Source organism: Coregonus lavaretus (assembly GCF_964263955.1).
Source record: "Coregonus lavaretus genome assembly, chromosome: 7".
In the NCBI taxonomy this organism is placed as follows: domain Eukaryota; kingdom Metazoa; phylum Chordata; class Actinopteri; order Salmoniformes; family Salmonidae; genus Coregonus; species Coregonus lavaretus.
Window position 1 is genome coordinate 45,936,646 of NC_139994.1, and position 26,993 is coordinate 45,963,638.

At 41.9% G+C, this 26,993-nt stretch overlaps 1 protein-coding gene across 1 annotated transcript; it reads left to right on the forward strand.

The window, feature by feature from the left end:
* The first annotated feature begins 10,000 nt into the window (after positions 1–10,000).
* On the forward strand, positions 10,001–15,446 carry LOC311132861 (uncharacterized protein). Its single transcript, XM_084166216.1, has 10 exons — positions 10,001–10,357; positions 11,233–11,370; positions 11,834–11,936; positions 12,190–12,293; positions 12,553–12,636; positions 13,386–13,447; positions 13,555–13,635; positions 13,806–13,860; positions 13,940–14,128; positions 14,254–15,446. Exons 2-10 carry the CDS (start codon positions 11,245–11,247, stop codon positions 15,127–15,129), a joined length of 1,680 nt encoding a protein of 559 aa, XP_084022342.1. The 5' UTR covers positions 10,001–10,357; positions 11,233–11,244; the 3' UTR covers positions 15,130–15,446.
* The last annotated feature ends 11,547 nt before the right edge of the window (positions 15,447–26,993 follow it).

Consider the following 26,993-nt stretch of genomic DNA (forward strand, 5'->3'; position numbering starts at 1 on the left):
GAAGAGATAGTTTAGAGCTTTTGTTATTTTCTATAACCTGTAGGGAACACAATATATTATGGTATGTAGGTTTCTCACTTATGGGTGGCACAAATTGCGATATTGGGGAGGGGAATGGGCAGGGTATATGCAAATTAAATATAGTGTTCTACAGTATACTACAACATTCTATAGTAAGTACTATACATGATCGAGGGATACTACAGTCTGTAGTATAGTATTCTACAGTATACTACAGTTTACTATAGAATTCTATAGTAAGTACTGTAGTATTCTATAGTAAACTGTAGTCTTTTTTCTCGTGGGTGATGCCAATAAACATGAAGAATTAAGATCATCTTATACAGTGGGGAAAAAAAGTATTTAGTCAGCCACCAATTGTGCAAGTTCTCCCACTTAAAAAGATGAGAGAGGCCTGTAATTTTCAACATAGGTACACGTCAACTATGACAGACAAATTGAGGAAAAAAAATCCAGAAAATCACATTGTAGGATTTTTAATGAATTTATTTGCAAATTATGGTGGAAAATAAGTATTTGGTCACCTACAAACAAGCAAGATTTCTGGCTCTCACAGACCTGTAACTTCTTCTTTAAGAGGCTCCTCTGTCCTCCACTCGTTACCTGTATTAATGGCACCTGTTTGAACTTGTTATCAGTATAAAGACACCTGTCCACAACCTCAAACAGTCACACTCCAAACTCCACTATGGCCAAGACCAAAGAGCTGTCAAAGGACACCAGAAACAAAATTGTAGACCTGCACCAGGCTGGGAAGACTGAATATGCAATAGGTAAGCAGCTTGGTTTGAAGAAATCAACTGTGGGAGCAATTATTAGGAAATGGAAGACATACAAGACCACTGATAATCTCCCTCGATCTGGGGCTCCACGCAAGATCTCACCCCGTGGGGTCAAAATGATCACAAGAACGGTGAGCAAAAATCCCAGAACCACACGGGGGGGCCTAGTGAATGACCTGCAGAGAGCTGGGACCAAAGTAACAAAGCCTACCATCAGTAACACACTACGCCGCCAGGGACTCAAATCCTGCAGTGCCAGACGTGTCCCCCTGCTTAAGCCAGTACATGTCCAGGCCCGTCTGAAGTTTGCTAGAGTGCATTTGGATGATCCAGAAGAGGATTGGGAGAATGTCATATGGTCAGATGAAACCAAAATAGAACTTTTTGGTAAAAACTCAACTCGTCGTGTTTGGAGGACAAAGAATGCTGAGTTGCATCCAAAGAACACCATACCTACTGTGAAGCATGGGGGTGGAAACATCATGCTTTGGGGCTGTTTTTCTGCAAAGGGACCAGGACGACTGATCCGTGTAAAGGAAAGAATGGGGCCATGTATCGTGAGATTGAGAGAACCTCCTTCCATCAGCAAGGGCATTGAAGATGAAACGTGGCTGGGTCTTTCAGCATGACAATGATCCCAAACACACCGCCCGGGCAACGAAGGAGTGGCTTCGTAAGAAGCATTTCAAGGTCCTGGAGTGGCCTAGCCAGTCTCCAGATCTCAACCCCATAGAAAATCTTTGGAGGGAGTTGAAAGTCCGTGTTGCCCAGCGACAGCCCCAAAACATCACTGCTCTAGAGGAGATCTGCATGGAGGAATGGGCCAAAATACCAGCAACAGTGTGTGAAAACCTTGTGAAGACTTACAGAAAACGTTTGAACTGTGTCATTGCCAACAAAGGGTATATAAAAGTATTGAGAAACTTTTGTTATTGACCAAATACTTATTTTCCACCATAATTTGCAAATAAATTCATAAAAAATCCTACAATGTGATTTTCTGGAAATTCTCATTTTGTCTGTCATAGTTGACATGTACCTATGATGAAAATTACAGGCCTCTCTCATCTTTTTAAGTGGGAGAACTTGCACAATTGGTGGCTGACTAAATACTTTTTTTCCCCACATTATATGTGAATCGTAAACATGTTGCTGTTTATGTGTGCTTATTCTGGTAAACAATTATTTCTCAAAGGACTATATCATTAAATATCCTTATTGGTCTATTTTTGCAGATTGCTTCCTAAAAAATAATGGATAATGTTGAACCCTGACACTATCATAAGAGGACTGTTACAAACCCCGTGGCTTTAAACGTCTAGGGTGGATGGAGAAGAGACCCGTAACATAAGTCATGCAAATTAGACTTTTGACATGGAACAGTGAGAACAAAAACTGTACGACAACCATAGACTACCGTCAAACATAAAAGGTTTATTTGTGAACACACGGTAAAGGTTTGGGAAAAAGGGCTGAGCAGGACCCAAGAAATGAAACAATAGTGTAAAACACCCCTAAACTGATCTTGCCTGCCTCAAGAACCGCTAAGCTACTGCTAATCATACAAAAGTACAGTGGGTGGTCCGCTCAGGTCTAACTAGTGTTTTTAGACAGTTTTCTTCCTACGGGTAATGTACGCCCAAGGGCAACTTGCTTAAATTCCCCTTTTCCCAGACACACACAAAGTTGCCAAACAGAGTAACCAGCAAGTGAGTGAGTACACAAAACACCACAGTATCCATATCTCACATACAGAAAATAGTATCTCAAAGTTACCAAACAGAGTAACCAGCAACTTAGTGAGTACACAAAACACCACAGTATCAATACTCACATACGGAAATAGTCTCTCAAAGTTACCAAACAGCGTAACCAGCAACTTAGTGCGTAAACAAAACACAGGACACGACAGTATCCATAGTCTCTAACAACAAACACAACTGACCGGCTTTTAAACAATGGGATGTGTTATTGAAAAACCAGCAACAGGTGGTGCAATGCAGAGGAATGTTCACTGATTGGTCCACCTTAGCAATCAGCAGACACCCCAACGACCACCAATCAGGAACATACAGGACACCTGTGATTAGGGCAGAAGGAGAGGAAAAACACAAAAAGACACAGGATACCTGTATCCGTAACAAGGACGCACGCTTTGAATTTCCACACAACTTACAGTAGAATACAAGTTCAAGTATAGGTTATCCATCTGTAATATGGGGGGACTGACTCAGACCCTGGTGCTGCTGTGTCTGTCTGGGACTCAGACACTCAGTGAAGATGCTGGAGAAGTCAACCTGAATGACATCATGGCACAGATTCAGCCTGAACAGGCACAGGGCATAGAGAGTGAAGTTCTTCTCAGATCCAAACACCAGCCCTAGCCAAGACAATCAGTAGCTGCCAGCAAAACATGTGTAACCTTCTGATGGAACTAGGAACCATGGAAGCCAGACTAATAGCTGCGGCGCACCCGGTGGAAGAACTGAGGAACATGGAAGCTACTGTTGCTCTCCTACACAGAGAGACTGAATGTAATCTAAAGCAAACTAGAAAAAACCTAAGCCTATATGTTGTTTGAAGTCCAAAAGACAAACAAAGCTGCAGTAGTAGGTCAAACTGTGTGCTTGAAAACCTTGGTAGATTATGGGGGAAGTTAGGCCTTGTGGTGCTCAAGTGAATAGTTTTTCTTTTTGGGCTTCAGACCAGCCTAACTTCTTACTTAAGACATTGTTTTTGTGATTAATAGTTCAAGCAGCTGAGCTCAGAGCCATGGAGACCAAGTTGAACACCAGCGAGAGCCTGATGAAGAGCATGAAGAGAGAGAGAATGAAGGTCATTTACATTTGTATTCTGTCTGAATTGGTGCAGTAGCTATGGCGTGAAGTGACATAATCGCTAAGACCAACAAAGACTAGTTTGTCTGTTTTTGGTAATACATTTGTTCAAATTCCTGTTTTCCAGTTCAGGAGAGGAAGCTTCAATTATTTTCATTAAGGGCCAACACCACTGAGTTCAGACTCAGAGTGGAGGAACAACAAACCCTGCTGGATGAACTGAGAAGATAGATAACATCAACTAGCCAACAATTACAATGTGGGTAACAAACTACTGGAAAACAGTGTGTGAAACCATATGCATGCCCTATTCTTCATTGGGAAAATATTAATTTTAAATGACCAAATTAATTCCCAGACACAGATTAAACCTAGTCCTGGACTAAAAAGTGCTGTCAATTAAGAATCTCCTTTGAGAATGCTTTTTAGACCAGCGCTAGGCTTAATCTGTGTCTGGAACATCGGCCCAAAACGTTCAGTTGGCATTGACCCTGATTGCCTCTCTAACCCTTACTATTTCTCATTGACAGACCAAATATTGCATTTACAGCAGCAATAGGAGGAGATGGTCATATACCGCCCTCTGTGAGAGAAACCAACCTGGATTTCAGCAATGTCTTCACAAACGTTGGCGATGCCTACAACCCTGCATCAGGTAAAGAGTTGGAAGACACTATGGAAGAACTATCAAAGTGGTTGCGAAAAGAGTGGTTGCATCCCAAAAATCTCTCCTATATCCTGAAATGCGCACTCGTTCACTACTCCCCACAAACTTAAAAGCATTGGATGGGTGTAGGCATAGGCTAGAGGGAGATTCCATATATTAGTCATATCCTTTCAAATCCATGAAAGGAAGTGAACAAGTGTACACTTTGGGAGAAACAAGAGATTATTAGGGCGCAACCAGTGCCTCATACTAACCCAACGCAACCTTCATTAGCACTATCAACATTATGTGTGCTTAAATCGACAACCACATGTTGACACTGAGGCACTGAATGACAAATCTACAGTAGCAAAAGGCACACATCAGTTGCAAAGTTTTAATTACACCCATGCACAGTATAATATATGTTTCTTGTTATAGTTGCTTCTGACCTCATCTCTCCCTGCTACTCCTCTGATACAGGTGACTTCTGACCTCATCTCTCCCTGCTACTCCCCTGATACAGGTGTCTTCTGACCTCATCTCTCCCTGCTACTCCTCTGATACAGGTGACTTCTGACCTCATCTCTCCTTGCTACTCCTCTGATACAGGTGACTTCTGACCTCATCTCTCCCTGCTACTTCTCTGATACAGGTGACTTCTGACCTCATCTCTCCCTGCTTCTCCTCTGATACAGGTGACTTCTGACCTCATCTCTCCCTGCTACTCCTCTGATACAGGTGTCTTCTGACCTCATCTCTCCCTGCTACTTCTCTGATACAGGTGTCTTCTGACCTCATCTCTCTCTGCTACTTCTCTGATACAGGTGTCTTCTGACCACATCTCTCCCTGCTACTCCTCTGATACAGGTGACTTCTGACCTCATCTCTCCCTGCTACTCCTCTGATACAGGTGACTTCTGACCTCATCTCTCCCTGCTACTCCTCTGATACAGGTGACTTCTGACCTCATCTCTCCCTGCTACTTCTCTGATACAGGTGTTTTCTGACCTCATCTCTCCCTGCTACTCCTCTGATACAGGTGACTTCTGACCTCATCTCTTCCTGCTACTCCCCTGATACAGGTGTCTTCTGACCTCATCACTCCCTGCTACTCCTCTGATACAGGTGACTTCTGACCTCATCTCTCCTTGCTACTCCTCTGATACAGGTGACTTCTGACCTCATCTCTCCCTGCTACTTCTCTGATACAGGTGACTTCTGACCTCATCTCTCCCTGCTACTTCTCTGATACAGGTGACTTCTGACCTCATCTCTCCCTGCTTCTCCTCTGATACAGGTGACTTCTGACCTCATCTCTCCCTGCTACTCCTCTGATAGAGGTGACTTCTGACCTCATCTCTCCCTGCTACTCCTCTGATACAGGTGACTTCTGACCTCATCTCTCCCTGCTACTCCTCTGATACAGGTGTCTTCTGGTCTCATCTCTCCCTGCTACTTCTCTGATACAGGTGTCTTCTGACCTCATCTCTCCCTGCTACTCCCCTGATACAGGTGACGTCTGACCTCATCTCTCCCTGCTACTCCCCTGATACAGGTGACGTCTGACCTCATCTCTCCCTGCTACTCCTCTGATACAGATGTCTTCTGACCTCATCTCTCCCTGCTACTCCTCTGATACAGGTGTCTTCTGACCTCATCTCTCCCTGCTACTCCTCTGATACAGGTGTCTTCTGACCTCATCTCTCCCTGCTACTCCTCTGTCTTTGATGCGCCAGTGAGACGAGTCTGCTACTTAATCTTCTCATCATTTGCCAAAAGTTAGCACAACGTCTGCAACAGTCTGTTTAAGAACAATAGGCGCATGTTGTCTGCGTGTGATCATCAAACAGAGAATGATAGATCCAACAGCTCGGGTAATGGAGGGACTCTACATCTAGAACAGGGAGATCACATATATTTGCCAGCGACGAAAATCACAGCACATTCAGGGGCTTCCTGCTTTTTAGAGCATGAGGATAAATCCCATAAAAACACATAGGTTGTGCCTCAAATGGCACACTATTCCCTATTTAGTGCATGACCCATATAGGGAATAGCAGGGTGCCATTTGGGATTTCCAACTAAAATGATCAAATCAGTAGAACTAATAATAAATTGACATTTTTTTCTACATAACTTTGATGCTAATTAACAATTTGTTCAATAAATATGCAATAAGTGTTCGGTTGTGAGTTGTGTGGGGGGGGGGAAATGAAATTAAATCTGTCCAAACCTCGTCTGAGGAACGCTCTGTAATGTTTTGTGACATAAAATATGGAATTTAACTTGAACAATTATGGAATAAATCTTAGACATTGTCAAATGATTCCAGAGTTAGTGTATGAAAGGTGTGTGACATAAAATATGGAATTTAACTCGAAATATGGAATAAAATGGAGTCCTAAATGTTTGTGGGTATAATACTTTACACTACCCATGATGCTGGCCTTTTTACTAATTTTACAAATTGACATAGGCATTATAGATGTATGGATTGGTCTTTGTCTTGGTTGATCATTTTGTTTGGGTAATTTGTTCTATACACTAGACTAAGAGCAACTTGTTGCTCATGGTGGCTGCTGAGTTCCTATTACACTGTCAATGCAATGATGATATGATATTTTATTTCAGAGAGCAAAGATCCTTGGTGTCTATAGGTCACTTTGTAGGTGTGGTTTGTAATGGTGCTTGAGACTAGCCCTTGATCATGACTCTCAGTTCCATTACGGTACACGTAAGTCATTGGACGAATCATCTTCTGTACGGGTGAGTTTTGTTAAGATCCCCGGCGCTCGGTCTGAACATTAACATGCATCGCTTGTGGAATGATTTTGGAAGCATAAGGACATTATCTTTAATATCAGTGAGAAATAATTTTCAAAAAAACAAAAGGTTTAATTTATACACACCTTTATAGGGTTAGGGTAGTGTTCCCACACAGCCATATCTCCACGTTACAGCGCTTGTTTACAGAAGACAGACGGAAAACAGAGCTAGGTATCAAGGTCCTACCATAAAGTAGGAGAGGCAATAAATCGGCATGAACACTAACAGGAACTATTGTTCTGTGATCCGATATCAAGTCCCTATAAAAAAGTAGGAGAGGCTATAAACCGGTGTACACTATAAATCATCATGCACAGAGCTCAGTATCTTTGCTGTATCAGCAACTATTGTTCTGGGTACTCATCCTGCTTCATATTGAGAACTACCACAAAGGTAAGTAGATTTTTGAATTCATCAATTGTAAAATGCTTCTGCTGCAGGTGCAGCATGGCTTATTGATTACAGAGGGATGTTTTAGCTGCGACTGACAGATATTAAAAAAGTGCAGATGCAACGTTTGCAGAGTGGTTTACCCGTAACTGGCCACATCCAGAAACAACCTCTAGCCCCTACACTCTAGGCACTTCATAGATCTGACATAAATGGGTGAAGGCAAAATGCCCTCTAAAACACTGTAATGGGGTTGCCATGATTTTGACTTACAGGCAGCTCAGTGGCAAGTAAAATTCAGTATTTCATATTACATTACACTTACTGTAATATCAATACGGATTCAAAGCAAGTACTGTGTAATGACACAGTACAATACAGTAAAAATGAATGTATTATACGCTATAAAAAAATGGTCAATGCTAGCGTAATCGGAATGAGTAAATGAACGAATGGATGAATGAAATTCATTGAGGTTAGGGTGTTTGTATTTTACAGTATTTTACTGTAATTACAAGGGATTGGTGCAAGCAGGTTGGCTGCTATGTAAAGTGTTTACACATTACAGCATATTAATGAATATCTGGTGTTTTATGTCACTTGCACTTCTAGAGGCCTTAACAACTACAGGGCAGCGACTACAGGGCAGCGACTACAGGGCAAAACAGACCCAAAGGACATGGCAAGAGATCCTGGTTCGAATCCAGGCTCTGTCGCAGCCGGCCGCGACCGGGAGACTCATGGGCGGCGCACAATTGGCCCAGCGTCGTCCAGGGTAGGGGAGGGAATGGCCGGCAGGGATGTAGCTCAGTTGATAGAGCATGGCGTTTGCAACGCCAGGGTTGTGGGTTCGTTTCCCACGGGGGGCCAGTATAAAAAAAATATGTATTCACTAACTGTAAGTCGCTCTGGATAAGAGTGTCTGCTAAATGACTAAAATGTAAATGTAAAACGCTCATGTCGATTGACGCACCGGTGCATCAATATAAGTAACATAAAAAAAGCGTATATTTACAGCGGTTAATACTTGCTGCAATTGGGCACTATAACCACATAGGATCTAAATTGGTACAGCATTCTCACTCACTTGTGCAACACATATAGCCTCTTACAAGCCACGGCTCAAAATATGTTAATGAGCCAGAAACAACAATACCATGCACCCACTAGTGGTCAAAAGGTTTTTTGCGCTCCAAAGATAAAGTACTGTATTCTGTGGGGTAGACTAACACTACCATTCGAAACACAGCAATTCAGTCCCCGCCCACAACATTTTCCCACAATGCACCGTAATTTACAGTATGATGCAGTAAAACGTCACAGAGTATTTTACTGTTGATAATACCCAGAATTACTGTATAAATGACAGTTTTCAGTTACAGTGTAGGCTATGTGGAACTTTGGCCATACCTATCCTATACTTTCAGATCTACACAGATCCTAGGGGCTAGAGGTTGTTTCTGGATTGAAACTCTGTGTTCTGATTATACGCAACCCAACCTACAGATGAAAACGAGCCCAGGGCAAGAGGTTGAGTCGATGTAACCTCCCCCACGCAAGCCCAATGAGTCCGAGCGTGTTCTCCTCATATCAATCGTTTTTCCACCATTCATTTTTCCCATGGGGGATTTTAGAAACACATAAAACAAGGGCTGTGTTTCATGTAGGCTAACCCTGGAGTGACGTTTTGATAACCATGTAAATCTCTTTCGGACAAGGTGACTTTTATCAATATATTCAGCTCTATTTACTCTCAAATTCGAAAATGTTAATTAGCATCAAAGTAGACATCATGCAAAACTACAAATCCCTGCAAGCTCCTGCACGTCATCTCTAGAATGTTCACATAATTGTCAATTGAAAGAAATTTAGCCAATGTATTCATTTCTACATTTAGCTAAAATTAGATAGTTAATCCAGAGATTCTTACCTTTACCTCGATTCGGCAGTCTCATCCAGATCATCATGGCATCTGTAGTTCTTTAAGATAGCCACATTAGCATTTCATTTGTTGGGGGTAAATACAGATGAATATATTGATAAAAGTCACATTGTCCGAAAGAGATTTACATGGTTATCAAAACGTCATGCCAGGGTAAGCCTTCATGAAACACTGCCATCATTTTTTTGTGTTTTTTAGTGAAAAATGAATGGTGGAAAAATGATGGGAACCATTTGACCGCTAGGTTTTATGGGTATTATGACTCATTCTGAGGTACTCTATTCTGTACTATGCTCGTCTTTCATAGTTTTTCTCTATTGTTGATGTGATTGAAACCAAATAGCTACCCGTAGTGGTGACCTGGAATAACCTCAACTTTCTGAGACCACACCTTAGCACAGGTGGCTATTGAATTGTTTGTCTACCTTCCATGGCTGCGGTACGATTCTCTTCCCTTCTCCAGAAGTGTGCACTTTACTTCCCCACATGCATTTCAAATAATTCGATTGGTGCAAGATTGGCTGAAGGGAGTTTCCAGCATATTCCTCCCACCAGTACATTCCTTATTATGCTGAAACACGTAGATGTTTTTTATATGCTCTATGCCCAGTAAATAAAGGCGTTTTAAACTTTAAAAACCACATGAGTGCCTGGACCATGGATTCTTCAAACTATTTCACATTGTTATTTTTAATCTATGATTCCCCATTCCAGAGCAATGGTGGATTATTTTTGTTTTTTTCATACCTGTAGCGCTAACGTGGCCTTTTTGTTTCTCCACTATTGCCACTCCCTCAGCTGAAAGGGATATGTGTGTTTATCTAACACGATGTAAGTAGGTGCCCTTGTGTGTGACACTCTGGCTCATACTAGTTGTAGATCATATTTACTGGAAGACAGGCAAGCTAAGGTAAGCTTATGCACATTCAAAAAGAGAAGTCCTGCATTTCATGAACAATATAATGTATATGTAGACTGCATTCCAAAACAATGCATTTTCACATGGGCAAAATGCAGTGGTGTGAAGTACTGAAGTAAAATACTTTAAAGTACTACTTAAGTAGTTTTTTGGGGGTATCTGTACATTACTTTGCTATTTATATTTTGACTACTTTTACTTTTACTTCACTACATTCCTTAAGAATATATTGTCCTTTTGGGTGTCAAGGAAAATGTATGGAGTAAAAAGTACTCGTTACATTTTGAATGCTTAGCAGGACAGAAAATGGTCCAATTCACGCACTTATCAACAGAACATCCCTGGTCATCCCTACTGCCTCTGATCTGGCGGACTCACTAAACTCAAGTTTCGTTTGTAGATGATGTCTGAGTGTTGAAGTGTGCCCCTGGCTATCCCTACATTTAAAAAAAACAAGGAAATGTTGCCGTCTGGTTTGCTTAATATAAGGAATTTGAAATGATTTATACTTTTACTTTTGATACTTAAGTATATTTTAGCAATTACATTTACTTTTGATACTTAAGTATATTTTAAACCAAATACTTTTAGACTTTTACTCAAGTTGAATTTTACTGGGTGACATTTACTTTTACTTGAGTCATTTTCTATTAAGGTATCTTTACTTTTACTCAAGTATGACAATTGGGTACTTTTTACACCACTGGCAACAATTTTATAATTACAAGATAGGTATTGAACTTGTTATTCATATGTTGACATGACACATATCAACTCTTTATTTATAATTAAAATAGTACTGTAGATTAAATATTTGACATTGGAATTATACATATATGACATTTGAGTTACCAATGACACCATAGTGAAAACCAAAGATGGGGAAAACACAGAGTGTCCTTGAGAAGAAAGGATACACTACCCAGAAGGAGGTAGAGCATGGTGTCATAGCTACTGACAAAGATGGTGACCAGTTTGTCATTAAAGAGATCAAACTGAATGAGGTGAGTGGGCACCATTGTCTTATTATTATTTGTTGTTGTTGTTTATTTTAACATTTTATTGATCGAGTCAAGAAGTGAATGAGAAGTAGAATGTAAAGCGGCACAGTTGGCGTTTGAACCCATGCCTCCAGGGGTAATGTGTGGGCTTGGTGCACTACCACTAGATCAGCCTCCAGTTCTACTTTGAGAGCAACGCTTTCTAATAATGTGTGTTATTTATATATTATAGATTATTTATAAGGAATTTGGCACTGGTCTACTGGCCCTGTGTACATCATTACATGTCAGTCTCTTTTACTTCTTGAATTGTATTGTTTTACTGTAACATGTTGTGATTTTATATGCACTTTAAATAGTTTGATTTTATTTGGTTTGATGGGAGACAAAACTAGGCCTAATTTAGAAAGGTTTATAATGGAAAGTGTTTGGTTTCGATTGAGTACTGTGGTTTTTGCTTTAACAGACATCAGACTTGAGCTCTAGTGCTGGAGACATATTCTCTGAGGTTGAAAACCTCCTGCAGATAACTCACCCCCATATTGTAAGCCACAAGAACTCTTTCCAAGGTGAGGTGACTAATATTTGTGTTTATTTTTCATTTTAGAGAGAAGATGTTTGGGGTGGTTTCCCAGACACAGATTTAAACTCCATTGAGAATGCTTTTTAGTCCAGGGCTAGGCTTAATCTGTGTCTGGAACGTCCCAATATGTTTGCAAGTTACCTCAGTATGAACATAAAAACATTTTAAACAGAGGAGCTAGCATGCTATAATACTATATCTCACAATATTATATTCACATAAACTATGCATTTTTACAGATGATAAAAGTTACTATGTAGTGATGGACCATTGTGAGGGTGGAAATCTCGCACAAAAGATCAAAGATGGGAAGGAGACTGGGAACCCATTCTTAGAAGAACAGGTTTCTGAATGAATAACCTATTGGTTAAGTTCCAGGCCGACTACATTGCAGAAGTTGCATGCCAAGTCATCGACTGTACAGTTGGGCATTAGATTGCTATATCATATCTTAGCTGATATGCTCACCTATCCAGGCGTTGCGAGATCTGGCAGGCGTCTGCAATGTAGTCAGCCTGGAATGAGGCTATTTCTATTCATGACTGCATCAAAACTATTTTGTTTCATGTTAAACATAAATTATGCACTGGAATTCTTCCCAGATCATGGACTGGCTTGTTGAGATCTGCATGGCACTGAAGCATTTACACGGCCAGGGCCTTCTTCACAGAGACCTGAGACCCCAGGTACACACTGGTATGCTAAGTGGTTTACAACCCTCTCCTCAGGGACCCCCAGCAATTCCATGTTTTTGATCTATTCCAGAACTGCATTGAAAAATGTCTGGGAGTCACTGAGGAAAGGTTTGAGAAATAATAATGAACTGGCGGATTGATTTAAATGTTGTACATATTCATTATATTTTTGAAAAGACAAGGGTTAAAGGTCCAATGCAGCCATTTTTATCTCAATATCAAATCATTTCTGGGTAACAATTAAGCACCTTACTGTCATTGTTTTCAATTAAAATGGTCAAAAAGAAACAAAAATAGCTTCTAAGCAATAAGCAATTTCTCAAGCAAGAATTGTGCTAGTACTGTCTAGCAGTGGTCTGAGTGGGGAGGGGAAAACTGAAGTAGCTGTTATTGACAGAGAGGTTTGGAACTCTCTTTCTTATTGGTCTATGATGTCACCAGACAGCCCAAAACATCCCACCAAAACAGGCAAACATTTCAGGCAGTCTTTTCAAACAGCTCTTACAGAAAAAGGACATTCTCATCATTTTCACAATTTCACAGTATTATTCCAACCTCATTGTGTGGAAATATATATAAAACACAGGACATTTTAAAAAGTTTTTGACTGCACTGGGCCTTTAATGAAAGTTTTCCAGAATACAATTAACTGTATATTTTATTTGATGTGATATAAATGGTTAATTTCTTGTTTTTTCTCACTCAACAATTCTAAATATATCTTTTTTTTTCTACACTAGAATATATTTCTCACAAAATTTGGGACACTTTGTTTGGGAGATTTCGGAAGAGTCAATGAAAAGTATGGTACTTTTTGGATAATAATAAACTGGTCAAAATGTATTTTAATACATAATAGAGTTACATCCTGTTTGATGACTGTCTGCTAATGTGTTTCTTTCCTACCAGTGCTACCAGTTCTTCAGAGGATGGAGCAGTGGCTTATTTAGGCCCAGAGATTCTGACAGGGGGAATTTATGAAACCAAAAGGTAAATTCAAAACTACAACCAACAAAAATATATTAAAGGGGAACTTCAACCCTGTGACATCATATGGTTGACCGAAGCAAAGACTCAATTTCTAATAGTGTTAGACATTTGCCTTCAATGTGAAGTTACCATGGATAATGATATATTAATGTATTTTCCATCCTCTGCAGTGATATTTGGTCCATGGGATGTGTGCTGTATGAGTTGTGTATGCTTCAGTGTGCAGTAAGTAACACCTCTATCTCCATATTTGCCTCTTGCTAATGCAAAATGCGGTGTGATATTAACCGGTCTTTCTTGACAGTTCGCTGCAGCAAGCCCAATCAAGCTCATCCCCCAAATATTGGGAGGTTCTTACCCATCTCTCCCAGAGAGCTTCTCATCTGAGCTCCGCGACCTCCTGTGTGACATCTTCCAACAAGACCCGACCATTAGGCCTTCAGCTGGTGAAATTATGGCAAAACCATTCATTATCATTTTCCTCACAAAAAAGGTTCGCAATACAAGATCATATGATCAAATCGTAAAATGTGTTTATTCATTCATTAATTCATCCATTCATCCATAAATTCATTCATTCATTCAATCACATTATCTGTCTAAATTAATTTTCTATAGAGTGAGAAAACTGTGGAGGAACTCCAGATAACCTTGGACAAGCTGAGAACTCTGGCAGACGGCTTGGAGAGTATGCACAAAGGCACCACCATAGGCAGTCTGACGGGAGGTGTTATTGGGGCAGTTGGAGGAATCACCTCTATAGTGGGGCTCATCCTGGCTCCCTTCACTCTGGGCGCCTCCCTGATCGTCACTGGGGTGGGTATTGGGGTGGCTGTCGCTGGTGGAGCCACAGCAGGAGTATCCAACATTACCAACATGGTCAATCAGTCCACCGACCGCCAAGCCATGAAAAACATCATCAAGGAGTTCCAGGAGAAGTTTAACTCTCTGGTGACATCTCTACAAGACATCGCTGAGGGTTTGGAGACACTGAGGGCAAGTGGCTCCTTTAACATTGGAAGTGACAATTTCAACGCAAATGCTGGGGCAAGTGCTGGGGCTAGGTTTGGGAGGGGCCTGGGCTGCATCCCAGAGCTCTTCAGAGTACTCCAGGTGGCCAACATTGGCAAGGTGGTAGCCCAAACTGCCAGGGCAGTGCGTGTGGCAGAGGTGGCGACAGGAATATTTTCCGCTTTTTTTGTAGCGGTTGATATCTTCTTCATCGCCATGGATGCCAAAGAGATCCACAACATCCGACAGGCGAAGGCGAATGAACAGTCTGGTGATACCAGTAAGTTAGAAGTGATGGACACAGACTCCACCACTGAGCTGAACACTGGGTGTGAAGAACCAAAGGCTGAGGTCAAGTCAGAGACCATGAAGTTCATCCAAACGATCAGACAGACAGCTGAACAGCTACAGGAGAGCCTGGACGAACTGAGTGATGTCATCTCATTCATTCCTAAGATAGAGGACTGTTACTTAGACAACTGACACTACTCAGTTGTAGTGACTGTAAAAGATGCAGAAACAAGAAACAGAGCACTAGTATCGGCTGTGTGACTGACACCCTGATAGGCCTACAGGTTGTAATTATCAGCAAATTCCTTTTTCCATTCTCGAATGCTTGCACAAATCAGCCATGACTAGTAGGTCAAAGAGACCTAACTATTTATCCCAGACAGCGCTGTTACTAAAGCTTGTTCCTAGGTTGTTACAGTCAACATGATTTGATCTGTATCAAAGTGTGTTCAATAAAAGTTTGGTCTATAAATGTCTGCTAACAAACATAATAAAGGAGTTTTAAACTGAATCTACTTCATGTGTGTTCATTTAAAACGTTAAACAGTCATATACACTGAGTGTACAAAACATTAGGAACACCTTCCTAATATTGAGTTGCACCCCCTTTTGCCCTCAGAACAGCCTCAATTCGTCGGGGCATGGACTCTATAAGGTGTTGAAAGAGTTTCACAGGGATGCTGGTCTATGTTGACTCTAATGCTTCCCACAGTTGCGTCAAGTTGGATGGATGTCCTTTGGGTGGTGGACCATTCTTGATACACACGGGGAACTGTTGAGCGTGAAAAACCAAGCAGCGTTGCAGTTCTTGACACACTCAAACCGGTCTGCCGGGCACTTACTAGCAGACCACATTCAAAGTCACTTAAATCTTTTGTCTTGCCCTTTCACCCTCTGAATGGCACACATACACAATCTGTCTCAATTGTCTCAAGGCTTAAAAATCCTTCTTTAACCTGTCTCATCCCCTTCATCTACACTGATTGAAGTGGATTTAACAAGTGACATCAATAAGGGATCATAGCTTTCACCTGGATTCACCTGGTCAGTCGATCTCATGGAAAGAGCAGGTGTTCCTAATGTGTTGTACACTCAGATTAGATACAGATCTAGGTAAAATAAATATCGTACACCATATTATAATATGGCAAGTTTAATTAATTTGAAACTTTGCTTAAACAATGTGCATTATAAGGAGGAAACTATTAACGTATTGCTCAGTTTACTAAACTGTAGTTAATCACCTCCTTATATTGTTGAAGAAAAGTTTTTAATTTAATCACACTGCAAGATTACAATGAGTTTTACAGTATTTTTACACAGACTTTAACTATTTTACTCCATAAATGTGTCACCCGAGATGTACAGTATACAGGTCTTTCTGTGACTCTTATTCAATATCCCTTGTCCCTTACCTTCAATTTGTCTTCTCAGTTTGTCCAGCATGGTTTGCTGTTGTTCCACTCTGAAGTTCGTGGTGTTGGCCTTCAATGTAAAAGCTTGAAGCTTCCTCTTCTGAAATGGAAAACAGGAATTTGAACAAATATGTAATAACATATATTTAGGCAGATCATATATTTAGGAAGATCATATATCATATTGCACAACAGCTGATGAAACTAACACTATAAAAGTATGATTTTTAAAAAAAATCAGTGTTGTTATTTCTGTCTACACAGGACATCAGCAGATTTTCATGGGCAAGAGTTTTGGCTTTCCATGGTGACATCACCATACAGTAAATTGGTTAATAGACCAATGAAAAAGTTGTTGGTTCTAATCCTAATTCTACAATGTAGAAAATAGTAAAAATAAACAAAAACCCTTGAATGAGTAGGTGTGTCAAAACGTTTGACTGGGACTGTACATGTAAGGTAAATACTGTATATATTGTCTCGTACTGTTGTACAATCTTTGTGTTGCTTCATTGGGGTGGGTTATTGTTTGTTTAAATTCCAAACCATATTGATCTCAATTTGTCAATGTCAGAGTAACCCAGCCTCCTGTAGCTCAGTTGGTAGAGCATGGCGCTTGCAACACCATGGTTGTGGGTTCGATTCCCACGGGAGGCCAGTATGAAAAATTTGCTGTAAATTGCTCTGGATAAAAGCATCTACTAAAGTGTAAATGTAACCACTCCTTTTGGTCATTTGTGTGGTATTAAAAAAAATTCAGCTAATGTCTTCTACCATGTAAATGACGTAGAGTTGCATGAAATGTGTTTCATAAAAAAAAAATCTGGACTCTTAACAAATGTTCCCCATGTGTGGAAATCTTAAAAACGCCTATGCTCAACTGTAGCCTATGCTACATTGCAAATTTGATTATTGCTTTATTATAAAGGGTATTTTTCTTCAACAGTAAATTTACCACGCATCGAATTGCATCTTGGTGCACAGATTTGTTTACAGAAAATTACGGTGTGCGGGGGGCTATAAAAAAAAAAAGCAAAACCCCCGGGCCTATGATTTCTTAATCTGGCCCTGGGAATGCGGTTGCAACAATGTTATGTAGGCCTACTGAAATGCTGCCATTTCTCACCCACACTCACAGCCACAGACAGTTTTACAAAATGTAACAGCGACCTCCTGTGGTCACCAATGATCAGGACATACTGTACGGTTCACAAACCTTTTCTAGGGACTGAGATTACGTATCACAGATACATAAATGACAGTTTGACATAATGAAAAATCTATTGTATTTGAGAGACATTAGAAAGAGACACTATTGACCATACATTGTTTTGTATAGCACTTTTCAGGAGCTGTTTACAGGCAAAATACACAAAGCATCAACACAATAATACATATTAGCAATAGTCAATATAATCGAGACAAACAGTTCAAAAGAGTACATACCATTATAGTCTTGTGGCAGACTGACATACCTTAAATAACCTCCCATGTTATTGGTAATGGTAAAGAGGTTAGCATTTTGTATTTTTAATTCATGATTAATTCATGATTATTCATAATCATGGTAGCATTCACATTCACGTATAAGTGTTCAGAAACATATTCTAATCTTATTTACAGTAAAAGTGACTCCAAAATGACACAATCAATTATTCACCATTTAGTTATTATTGGTCAAAACATAATCCGAAACACAACCAAAACAAACTGCAAATGCATCCAACAAGTTTTTTGAGTCACAAGCTTGATATAGTCATTGCGTGCTATGAATATGGGACCATATACTAAACTTTTGACTACTTTAATACACTATAAATGAATTTGTTCAAATACTTTTGACTTCTTCAAATGGGGGACTAGATACATAAAGTGATTTCATTTCTAATCGGTAAAACAGATACAGTGCTATGAAAAAGTATTTGGCCCCTTTCTAATTTTCTCTACTTTTGCATATTTGTGATACTGAATGTTATCAGATCTTCAACCAAAACCTAATATTAGATAAAGGGAACATAAGTGAACAAATAACACAACAATTACATATTTATTTCATAAACAAAGTTATGCAACACCCAGTTCCCCTGTGTGAAAAAGTAATTGCCCCCTTACACTCAATAACTGGTTGTGCCACCTTTAGCTGCAATGACTCCAACCAAAGGCCCACTCTTCCATGCTGAACTGCTTTAACTCAGTGACGTGTTGGTTTTCAAGCATGAACTGCTCGTTTCAAGTCCTGCCACAACATCTCAATTGGGATTAGGTCTGGACTTTGACTAGGCCATTTCAAAAGCTTCCAATTTGTTGCTTTTTAGCTATTTTCATGTAGACTTGATTTTGTGTTTTGGATCATTGTCTTGCTGCATGACCCAGCTGCGCTTCAGCTTCAGCTCACAGACGGATGGTCTGACATTCTCCTGTAGAATTCTCTGATACAGAGCATAATTCATGGTTCCTTCTATTAAGGCAAGTCGTCCAGGTCCTGAGGCAGCAAAGCATCCCCAAACCATCACACCACCACCACCATGCTTGACCTTTGGTATGATGTTCTTACTGTGGAATGCAGTGTTTGGTTTTCGCCAGGCATAATGGGACCCATCTCGTCCAAAAAGTTGACTCAAGTTTGCCAAAAAGCACCTGGATGATCATCAAGACTCTTGGAAGAACGTTCTATGGACAGATGATTCAAAAGTATAACTTTTTGTAGACATTACTGTAGTATTTACTATAGTATTTGTGTTTTAGTATCTTTGACATAGAAGTGGAGGCTTCTGGAAACCTACTGGAAAAATACTAAAAGAGCACACTTTCCATAACTTATAAGTAGGTAGGACTGAGGTCTGAAGAGATAGTTTAGAGCTTCTGTTCTTTTCTATAACCTGTAGGGAACACAATATATTATGGTATGTAGGTTTCTCACTTATGGGTGGCACAAATTGCGATATTGGGGAGGGGAATGGGCAGGGTATATGCAAATTAAATATAGTGTTCTACAGTATACTACAACATTCTATAGTAAGTACTATACATGATCGAGGGATACTACAGTCTGTAGTATAGTATTCTACAGTATACTACAGTTTACTATAGAATTCTATAGTAAGTACTGTAGTATTCTATAGTAAACTGTAGTCTTTTTTCTCGTGGGTGATTCCAATAAACATGAAGAATTAAGATCACCTTATACAGTGGGGAAAAAAAGTATTTAGTCAGCCACCAATTGTGCAAGTTCTCCCACTTAAAAAGATGAGAGAGGCCTGTAATTTTCAACATAGGTACACGTCAACTATGACAGACAAATTGAGGGAAAAAAATCCAGAAAATCACATTGTAGGATTTTTTATGAATTTATTTGCAAATTATGGTGGAAAATAAGTATTTGGTCACCTACAAACAAGCAAGATTTCTGGCTCTCACAGACCTGTAACTTCTTCTTTAAGAGGCTCCTCTGTCCTCCACTCGTTACCTGTATTAATGGCACCTGTTTGAACTTGTTATCAGTATAAAATACACCTGTCCACAACCTCAAACAGTCACACTCCAAACTCCACTATGGCCAAGACCAAAGAGCTGTCAAAGGACACCAGAAACAAAATTGTAGACCTGCACCAGGCTGGGAAGACTGAATATGCAATAGGTAAGCAGCTTGGTTTGAAGAAATCAACTGTGGGAGCAATTATTAGGAAATGGAAGACATACAAGACCACTGATAATCTCCCTCGATCTGGGGCTCCACGCAAGATCTCACCCCGTGGGGTCAAAATGATCACAAGAATGGTGAGCAAAAATCCCAGAACCACACGGGGGGGCCTAGTGAATGACCTGCAGAGAGCTGGGACCAAAGTAACAAAGCCTACCATCAGTAACACACTACGCCGCCAGGGACTCAAATCCTGCAGTGCCAGACGTGTCCCCCTGCTTAAGCCAGTACATGTCCAGGCCTGTCTGAAATTTGCTAGAGTGCATTTGGATGATCTAGAAGAGGATTGGGAGAATGTCATATGGTCAGATGAAACCAAAATAGAACTTTTTGGTAAAAACTCAACTCGTCGTGTTTGTTGGACAAATAATGCTGAGTTGCATCCAAAGAACACCATACCTACTGTGAAGCATGGGGGTGGAAACATCATGCTTTGGGGCTGTTTTTCTGCAAAGGGACCAGGACGACTGATCCGTGTAAAGGAAAGAATGAATGGGGCCATGTATCGTGAGATTTTGAGAGAAAACCTCCTTCCATCAGCAAGGGCATTGAAGATGAAACGTGGCTGGGTCTTTCAGCATGACAATGATCCCAAACACACCGCCCGGGTAACGAAGGAGTGGCTTCGTAAGAAGCATTTCAAGGTCCTGGAGTGGCCTAGCCAGTCTCCAGATCTCAACCCCATAGAAAATCTTTGGAGGGAGTTGAAAGTCCGTGTTGCCCAGCGACAGCCCCAAAACATCACTGCTCTAGAGGAGATCTGCATGGAGGAATGGGCCAAAATACCAGCAACAGTGTGTGAAAACCTTGTGAAGACTTACAGAAAACGTTTGACCTGTGTCATTGCCAATAAAGGGTATATAACAAAGTATTGAGAAACTTTTGTTATTGACCAAATACTTATTTTCCACCATAATTTGCAAATAAATTCATAAAAAATCCTACAATGTGATTTTCTGGATTTTTTTTTCTCATTTTGTCTGTCATAGTTGACGTGTACCTATGATGAAAATTACAGGCCTCTCTCATCTTTTTAAGTGGGAGAACTTGCACAATTGGTGGCTGACTAAATACTTTTTTCCCCTACTGTATATGTGAATCGTAAACATGTTGCTGTTTATGTGTGCTTTATGTGTGCTTATTCTGGTAAACAATTCTATCTCAAAGGACTATATCATTAAATATCCTTATTGGTCTATTTTTGCAGATTGTTTCCTAAAAAATCATGGATAATGTTGAACCCTGACACTATCATAAGAGGACGCACGCTTTGAATTTCCACACAACTTACAGTAGAATACAAGTTCAAGTATAGGTTATCTATCTGTAATATGGGGGGACTGACTCAGACCCTGGTGCTGCTGTGTCTGTCTGGGACTCAGACGCTCAGTGAAGATGCTGGAGAAGTCAACCTGAATGACATCATGGCACAGATTCAGCCTGAACAGGCACAGGGCATAGAGAGTGAAGTTCTTCTCAGATCCAAACACCAGCCCTAGCCAAGACAATCAGTAGCTGCCAGCCAAACATGTGTAACCTTCTGATGGAACTAGGAACCATGGAAGATCAGACTAATAGCTGCGGCGCACCCGGTGGAAGAACTGAGGAACATGGAAGCTACTGTTGCTCTCCTACACAGAGAGACTGAATGTAATCTAAAGCAAACTAGAAAAAACCTAAGCCTATATGTTGTTTGAAGTCCAAAAGACAAACAAAGCTGCAGTAGTAGGTCAAACTGTGTGCTTGAAAACCTTGGTAGATTATGGGGGAAGTTAGGCCTTGTGGTGCTCAAGTGAATAGTTTTTCTTTTTGGGCTTCAGACCAGCCTAACTTCTTACTTAAGACATTGTTTTTGTGATAAATAGTTCAAGCAGCTGAGCTCAGAGCCATGGAGACCAAGTTGAACACCAGCGAGAGCCTGATGAAGAGCATGAAGAGAGAGAATGAAGGTCATTTACATTTGTATTCTGTCTGAATTGGTGCAGTAGCTATGGCGTGAAGTGACATAATCGCTAAGACCAACAAAGAATAGTTTGTCTGTTTTTGGTAATACATTTGTTCAAATTCCTGTTTTCCAGTTTAGGAGAGGAAGCTTCAATTATTTTCATTAAGGGCCAACACCACTGAGTTCAGACTCAGAGTGGAGGAACAACAAACCCTGCTGGATGAACTGAGAAGATAGATAACATCAACTAGCCAACAATTACAATGTGGGTAACAAACTACTGGAAAACAGTGTGTGAAACCATATGCATGCCCTATTCTTCATTGGGAAAATATTAATTTTAAATGACCAAATTCATTCCCAGACACAGATTAAACCTAGGCCTGGACTAAAAAGTGCTTTTTAGACCAGCGCTAGGCTTAATCTGTGTCTGGAACATCGGCCCAAAACGTTCAGTTGGCATTGACCCTGATTGCCTCTCTAACCCTTACTATTTCTCATTGACAGACCAAATATTGCATTTACAGCAGCAATAGGAGGAGATGGTCATATACCGCCCTCTGTGAGAGAAACCAACCTGGATTTCAACAATGTCTTCACAAACGTTGGCGATGCCTACAACCCTGCATCAGGTAAAGAGTTGGAAGACACTATGGAAGAACTATCAAAGTGGTTGCGAAAAGAGTGGTTGCATCCCAAAAATCTCTCCTATATCCTGAAATGCGCACTCGTTCACTACTCCCCACAAACTTAAAAGCATTGGTTGGGTGTAGGCATAGGCTAGAGGGAGATTCCATATATTAGTCATATCCTTTCAAATCCATGAAAGGAAGTGAACAAGTGTACACTTTGGGAGAAAGAAGAGATTATTAGGGCGCAACTAGTGCCTCATACTAACCCAACGCAACCTTCATTAGCACTATCAACATTATGTGTGCTTAAATCGACAACCACATGTTGACACTGAGGCACTGAATGACAAATCTACAGCAGCAAAAGGCACACATCAGTTGCAAAGTTTTAATTACACCCATGCATAGTACAATGTATGTTTCTTGTTATACTTGCTTCTGACCTCATCTCTCCCTGCTACTCCTTTGATACAGGTGACTTCTGACCTCATCTCTCCCTGCTACTCCCCTGATACAGGTGTCTTCTGACCTCATCTCTCCCTGCTACTCCTCTGATACAGGTGACTTCTGACCTCATCTCTCCCTGCTACTCCTCTGATACAGGTGACTTCTGACCTCATCTCTCCCTGCTACTTCTCTGATACAGGTGACTTCTGACCTCATCTCTCCCTGCTACTCCTCTGATACAGGTGTCTTCTGGTCTCATCTCTCCCTGCTACTTCTCTGATACAGGTGTCTTCTGACCTCATCTCTCTCTGCTACTCCTCTGATACAGGTGTCTTCTGACCTCATCTCTCCCTGCTACTCTTCTGATACAGGTGTCTTCTGACCTCATCTCTCCCTGCTACTTCTCTGATACAGGTGTCTTCTGACCTCATCTCTCCCTGCTACTCCTCTGATACCGGTGTCTTCTGACCTGATCTCTCTCTGCTACTCCTCTGATACAGGTGTCTTCTGACCTCATCTCTCCCTGCTACTCTTCTGATACAGGTGTCTTCTGACCTCATCTCTCCCTGCTACTTCTCTGATACAGGTGTCTTCTGACCTCATCTCTCCCTGCTTCTCCTCTGATACCGGTGTCTTCTGACCTCATCTCTCCCTGCTACTCCCCTGATACAGGTGTCTTCTGACCTCATCTCTCCCTGCTACTCCCCTGATACAGGTGTCTTCTGACCTCATCTCTCCCTGCTACTCCTCTGATACAGGTGACTTCTGACCTCATCTCTCCCTGCTACTCCTCTGATACAGGTGACTTCTGACCTCATCTCTCCCTGCTACTTCTCTGAAACAGGTGACTTTTGACCTCATCTCTCCCTGCTACTCCTCTGATACAGGTGACTTCTGACCTCATCTCTCCCTGCTACTCCTCTGATACAGGTGACTTCTGACCTCATCTCTCCCTGCTACTCCCCTGATACAGGTGTCTTCTGACCTCATCTCTCCCTGCTACTCTTCTGATACAGGTGACTTCTGACCTCATCTCTCCCTGCTACTCCTCTGATACAGGTGACTTCTGACCTCATCTCTCCCTGCTACTTCTCTGATACAGGTGACTTCTGACCTCATCTCTCCCTGCTACTTCTCTGATACAGGTGACTTCTGACCTCATCTCTCCCTGCTACTCCTCAGATACAGGTGACTTCTGACCTCATCTCTCCCTGCTACTCCTCTGATACAGGTGTCTTCTGACCTCATCTCTCCCTGCTACTCCTCTGATCCAGGTGACTTCTGACCTCATCTCTCCCTGCTACTCCTCTGATACAGGTGACTTCTGACCTCATCTCAACCTGCTACTTTTCTGATACAGGTGACTTCTGACCTCATCTCTCCCTGCTACTCCTCTGATACAGGTGACTTCTGACCTCATCTCTCCCTGCTACTCCTCTGATACAGGTGACTTCTGACCTCATCTCTCCCTGCTACTCCCCTGATACAGGTGTCTTCTGACCTCATCTCTCCCTGCTAATCCTCTGATACAGGTTACTTCTGACCTCATCTCTCCCTGCTACTCCTCTGATACAGGTGACTTCTGACCTCATCTCTCCCTGCTACTTCTCTGATACAGGTGACTTCTGACCTCATCTCTCCCTGCTACTTCTCTGATACAGGTGTCTTCTGGTCTCATCTCTCCCTGCTACTTCTCTGATACAGGTGACTTCTGACCTCATCTCTCCCTGCTACTCCTCTGATACAGGTGACTTCTGACCTCATCTCTCCCTGCTACTTCTCTGATACAGGTGTCTTCTGGCCTCATCTCTCCCTGCGACTTCTCTGATACAGGTGACTTCTGACCTCATCTCTCCCTGCTACTCCCCTGATACAGGTGTCTTCTGACCTCATCTCTCCCTGCTACTCCTCTGATACAGGTGACTTCTGACCTCATCTCTCCCTGCTACTCCTCTGATACAGGTGACTTCTGACCTCATCTCTCCCTGCTACTTTTCTGATACAGGTGTCTTCTGACCTCATCTCTCAATGCTACTCCTCTGATACAGGTGTTTTCTGACCTCATCTCTCCCTGCTACTTCTCTGATACAGGTGACTTCTGACCTCATCTCTCCCTAATACTCCTCTGATACAGGTGACTTCTGACCTCATCTCTCCCTGCAACTCCTCTGATACAGGTGTCTTCTGGTCTCATCTCTCCCTGCTACTTCTCTGATACAGGTGTCTTCTGACCTCATCTCTCCCTGCTACTCCTCTGATACCGGTGTCTTCTGACCTCATCTCTCTCTGCTACTCCTCTGATACAGGTGTCTTCTGACCTCATCTCTCCCTGCTACTCTTCTGATACAGGTGTCTTCTGACCTCATCTCTCCCTGCTTCTCCTCTGATACCGGTGTCTTCTGACCTCATCTCTCCCTGCTACTCCCCTGATACAGGTGTCTTCTGACCTCATCTCTCCCTGCTACTCCTCTGATACAGGTGACTTCTGACCTCATCTCTCCCTGCTACTCCTCTGATACAGGTGTCTTCTGGTCTCATCTCTCCCTGCTACTTCTCTGATACAGGTGTCTTCTGACCTCATCTCTCTCTGCTACTCCTCTGATACAGGTGTCTTCTGACCTCATCTCTCCCTGCTACTCTTCTGATACAGGTGTCTTCTGACCTCATCTCTCCCTGCTACTTCTCTGATACAGGTGTCTTCTGACCTCATCTCTCCCTGCTACTCCTCTGATACCGGTGTCTTCTGACCTCATCTCTCTCTGCTACTCATCTGATACAGGTGTCTTCTGACCTCATCTCTCCCTGCTACTCTTCTGATACAGGTGTCTTCTGACCTCATCTCTCCCTGCTACTTCTCTGATACAGGTGTCTTCTGACCTCATCTCTCCCTGCTTCTCCTCTGATACCGGTGTCTTCTGACCTCATCTCTCCCTGGTACTCCCCTGATACAGGTGTCTTCTGACCTCATCTCTCCCTGCTACTCCTCTGATATAGGTGACTTCTGACCTCATCTCTCCCTGCTACTCCTCTGATACCGGTGTCTTCTGACCTCATCTCTCCCTGCTACTCCCCTGATACAGGTGTCTTCTGACCTCATCTCTCCCTGCTACTCCTCTGATACAGGTGACTTCTGACCTCATCTCTCCCTGCTACTCCTCTGATACAGGTGACTTCTGACCTCATCTCTCCCTGCTACTCCTCTGATACAGGTGACTTCTGACCTCATCTCTCCCTGCTACTTCTCTGAAACAGGTGACTTTTGACCTCATCTCTCCCACCTACTCCTCTGATACAGGTGACTTCTGAACTCATCTCTCCCTGCTACTCCTCTGATACAGGTGACTTCTGACCTCATCTCTCCCTGCTACTCCCCTGATACAGGTGTCTTCTGACGTCATCTCTCCCTGCTACTCTTCTGATACAGGTGACTTCTGACCTCATCTCTCCCTGCTACTCCTCTGATACAGGTGACTTCTGACCTCATCTCTCCCTGCTACTTCTCTGATACAGGTGACTTCTGACCTCATCTCTCCCTGCTACTTCTCTGATACAGGTGACTTCTGACCTCATCTCTCCCTGCTACTCCTCAGATACAGGTGACTTCTGACCTCATCTCTCCCTGCTACTCCTCTGATACAGGTGTCTTCTGACCTCATCTCTCCCTGCTACTCCTCTGATCCAGGTGACTTCTGACCTCATCTCTCCCTGCTACTCCTCTGATACAGGTGACTTCTGACCTCATCTCAACCTGCTACTTTTCTGATACAGGTGACTTCTGACCTCATCTCTCACTGCTACTCCTCTGATACAGGTGACTTCTGACCTCATCTCTCCCTGCTACTCCCCTGATACAGGTGTCTTCTGACCTCATCTCTCCCTGCTAATCCTCTGATACAGGTTACTTCTGACCTCATCTC

What these genes read in the sequence shown, in the direction of transcription:
- LOC311132861 (XM_084166216.1), top strand. Translation starts at nt 11,245, where the DNA reads ATGGGGAAAACACAGAGTGTCCTTGAGAAGAAAGGATACACTACCCAG. An exon ending in ACCCATTCTTAGAAGAACAG is followed by an intron (nt 12,294 to 12,552) that starts GTTTCTGAATGA and finishes AATTCTTCCCAG; the next exon opens with ATCATGGACTGGCTTGTTGA. An exon ending in TTCGGAAGAGTCAATGAAAA is followed by an intron (nt 13,448 to 13,554) that starts GTATGGTACTTT and finishes CTTTCCTACCAG; the next exon opens with TGCTACCAGTTCTTCAGAGG.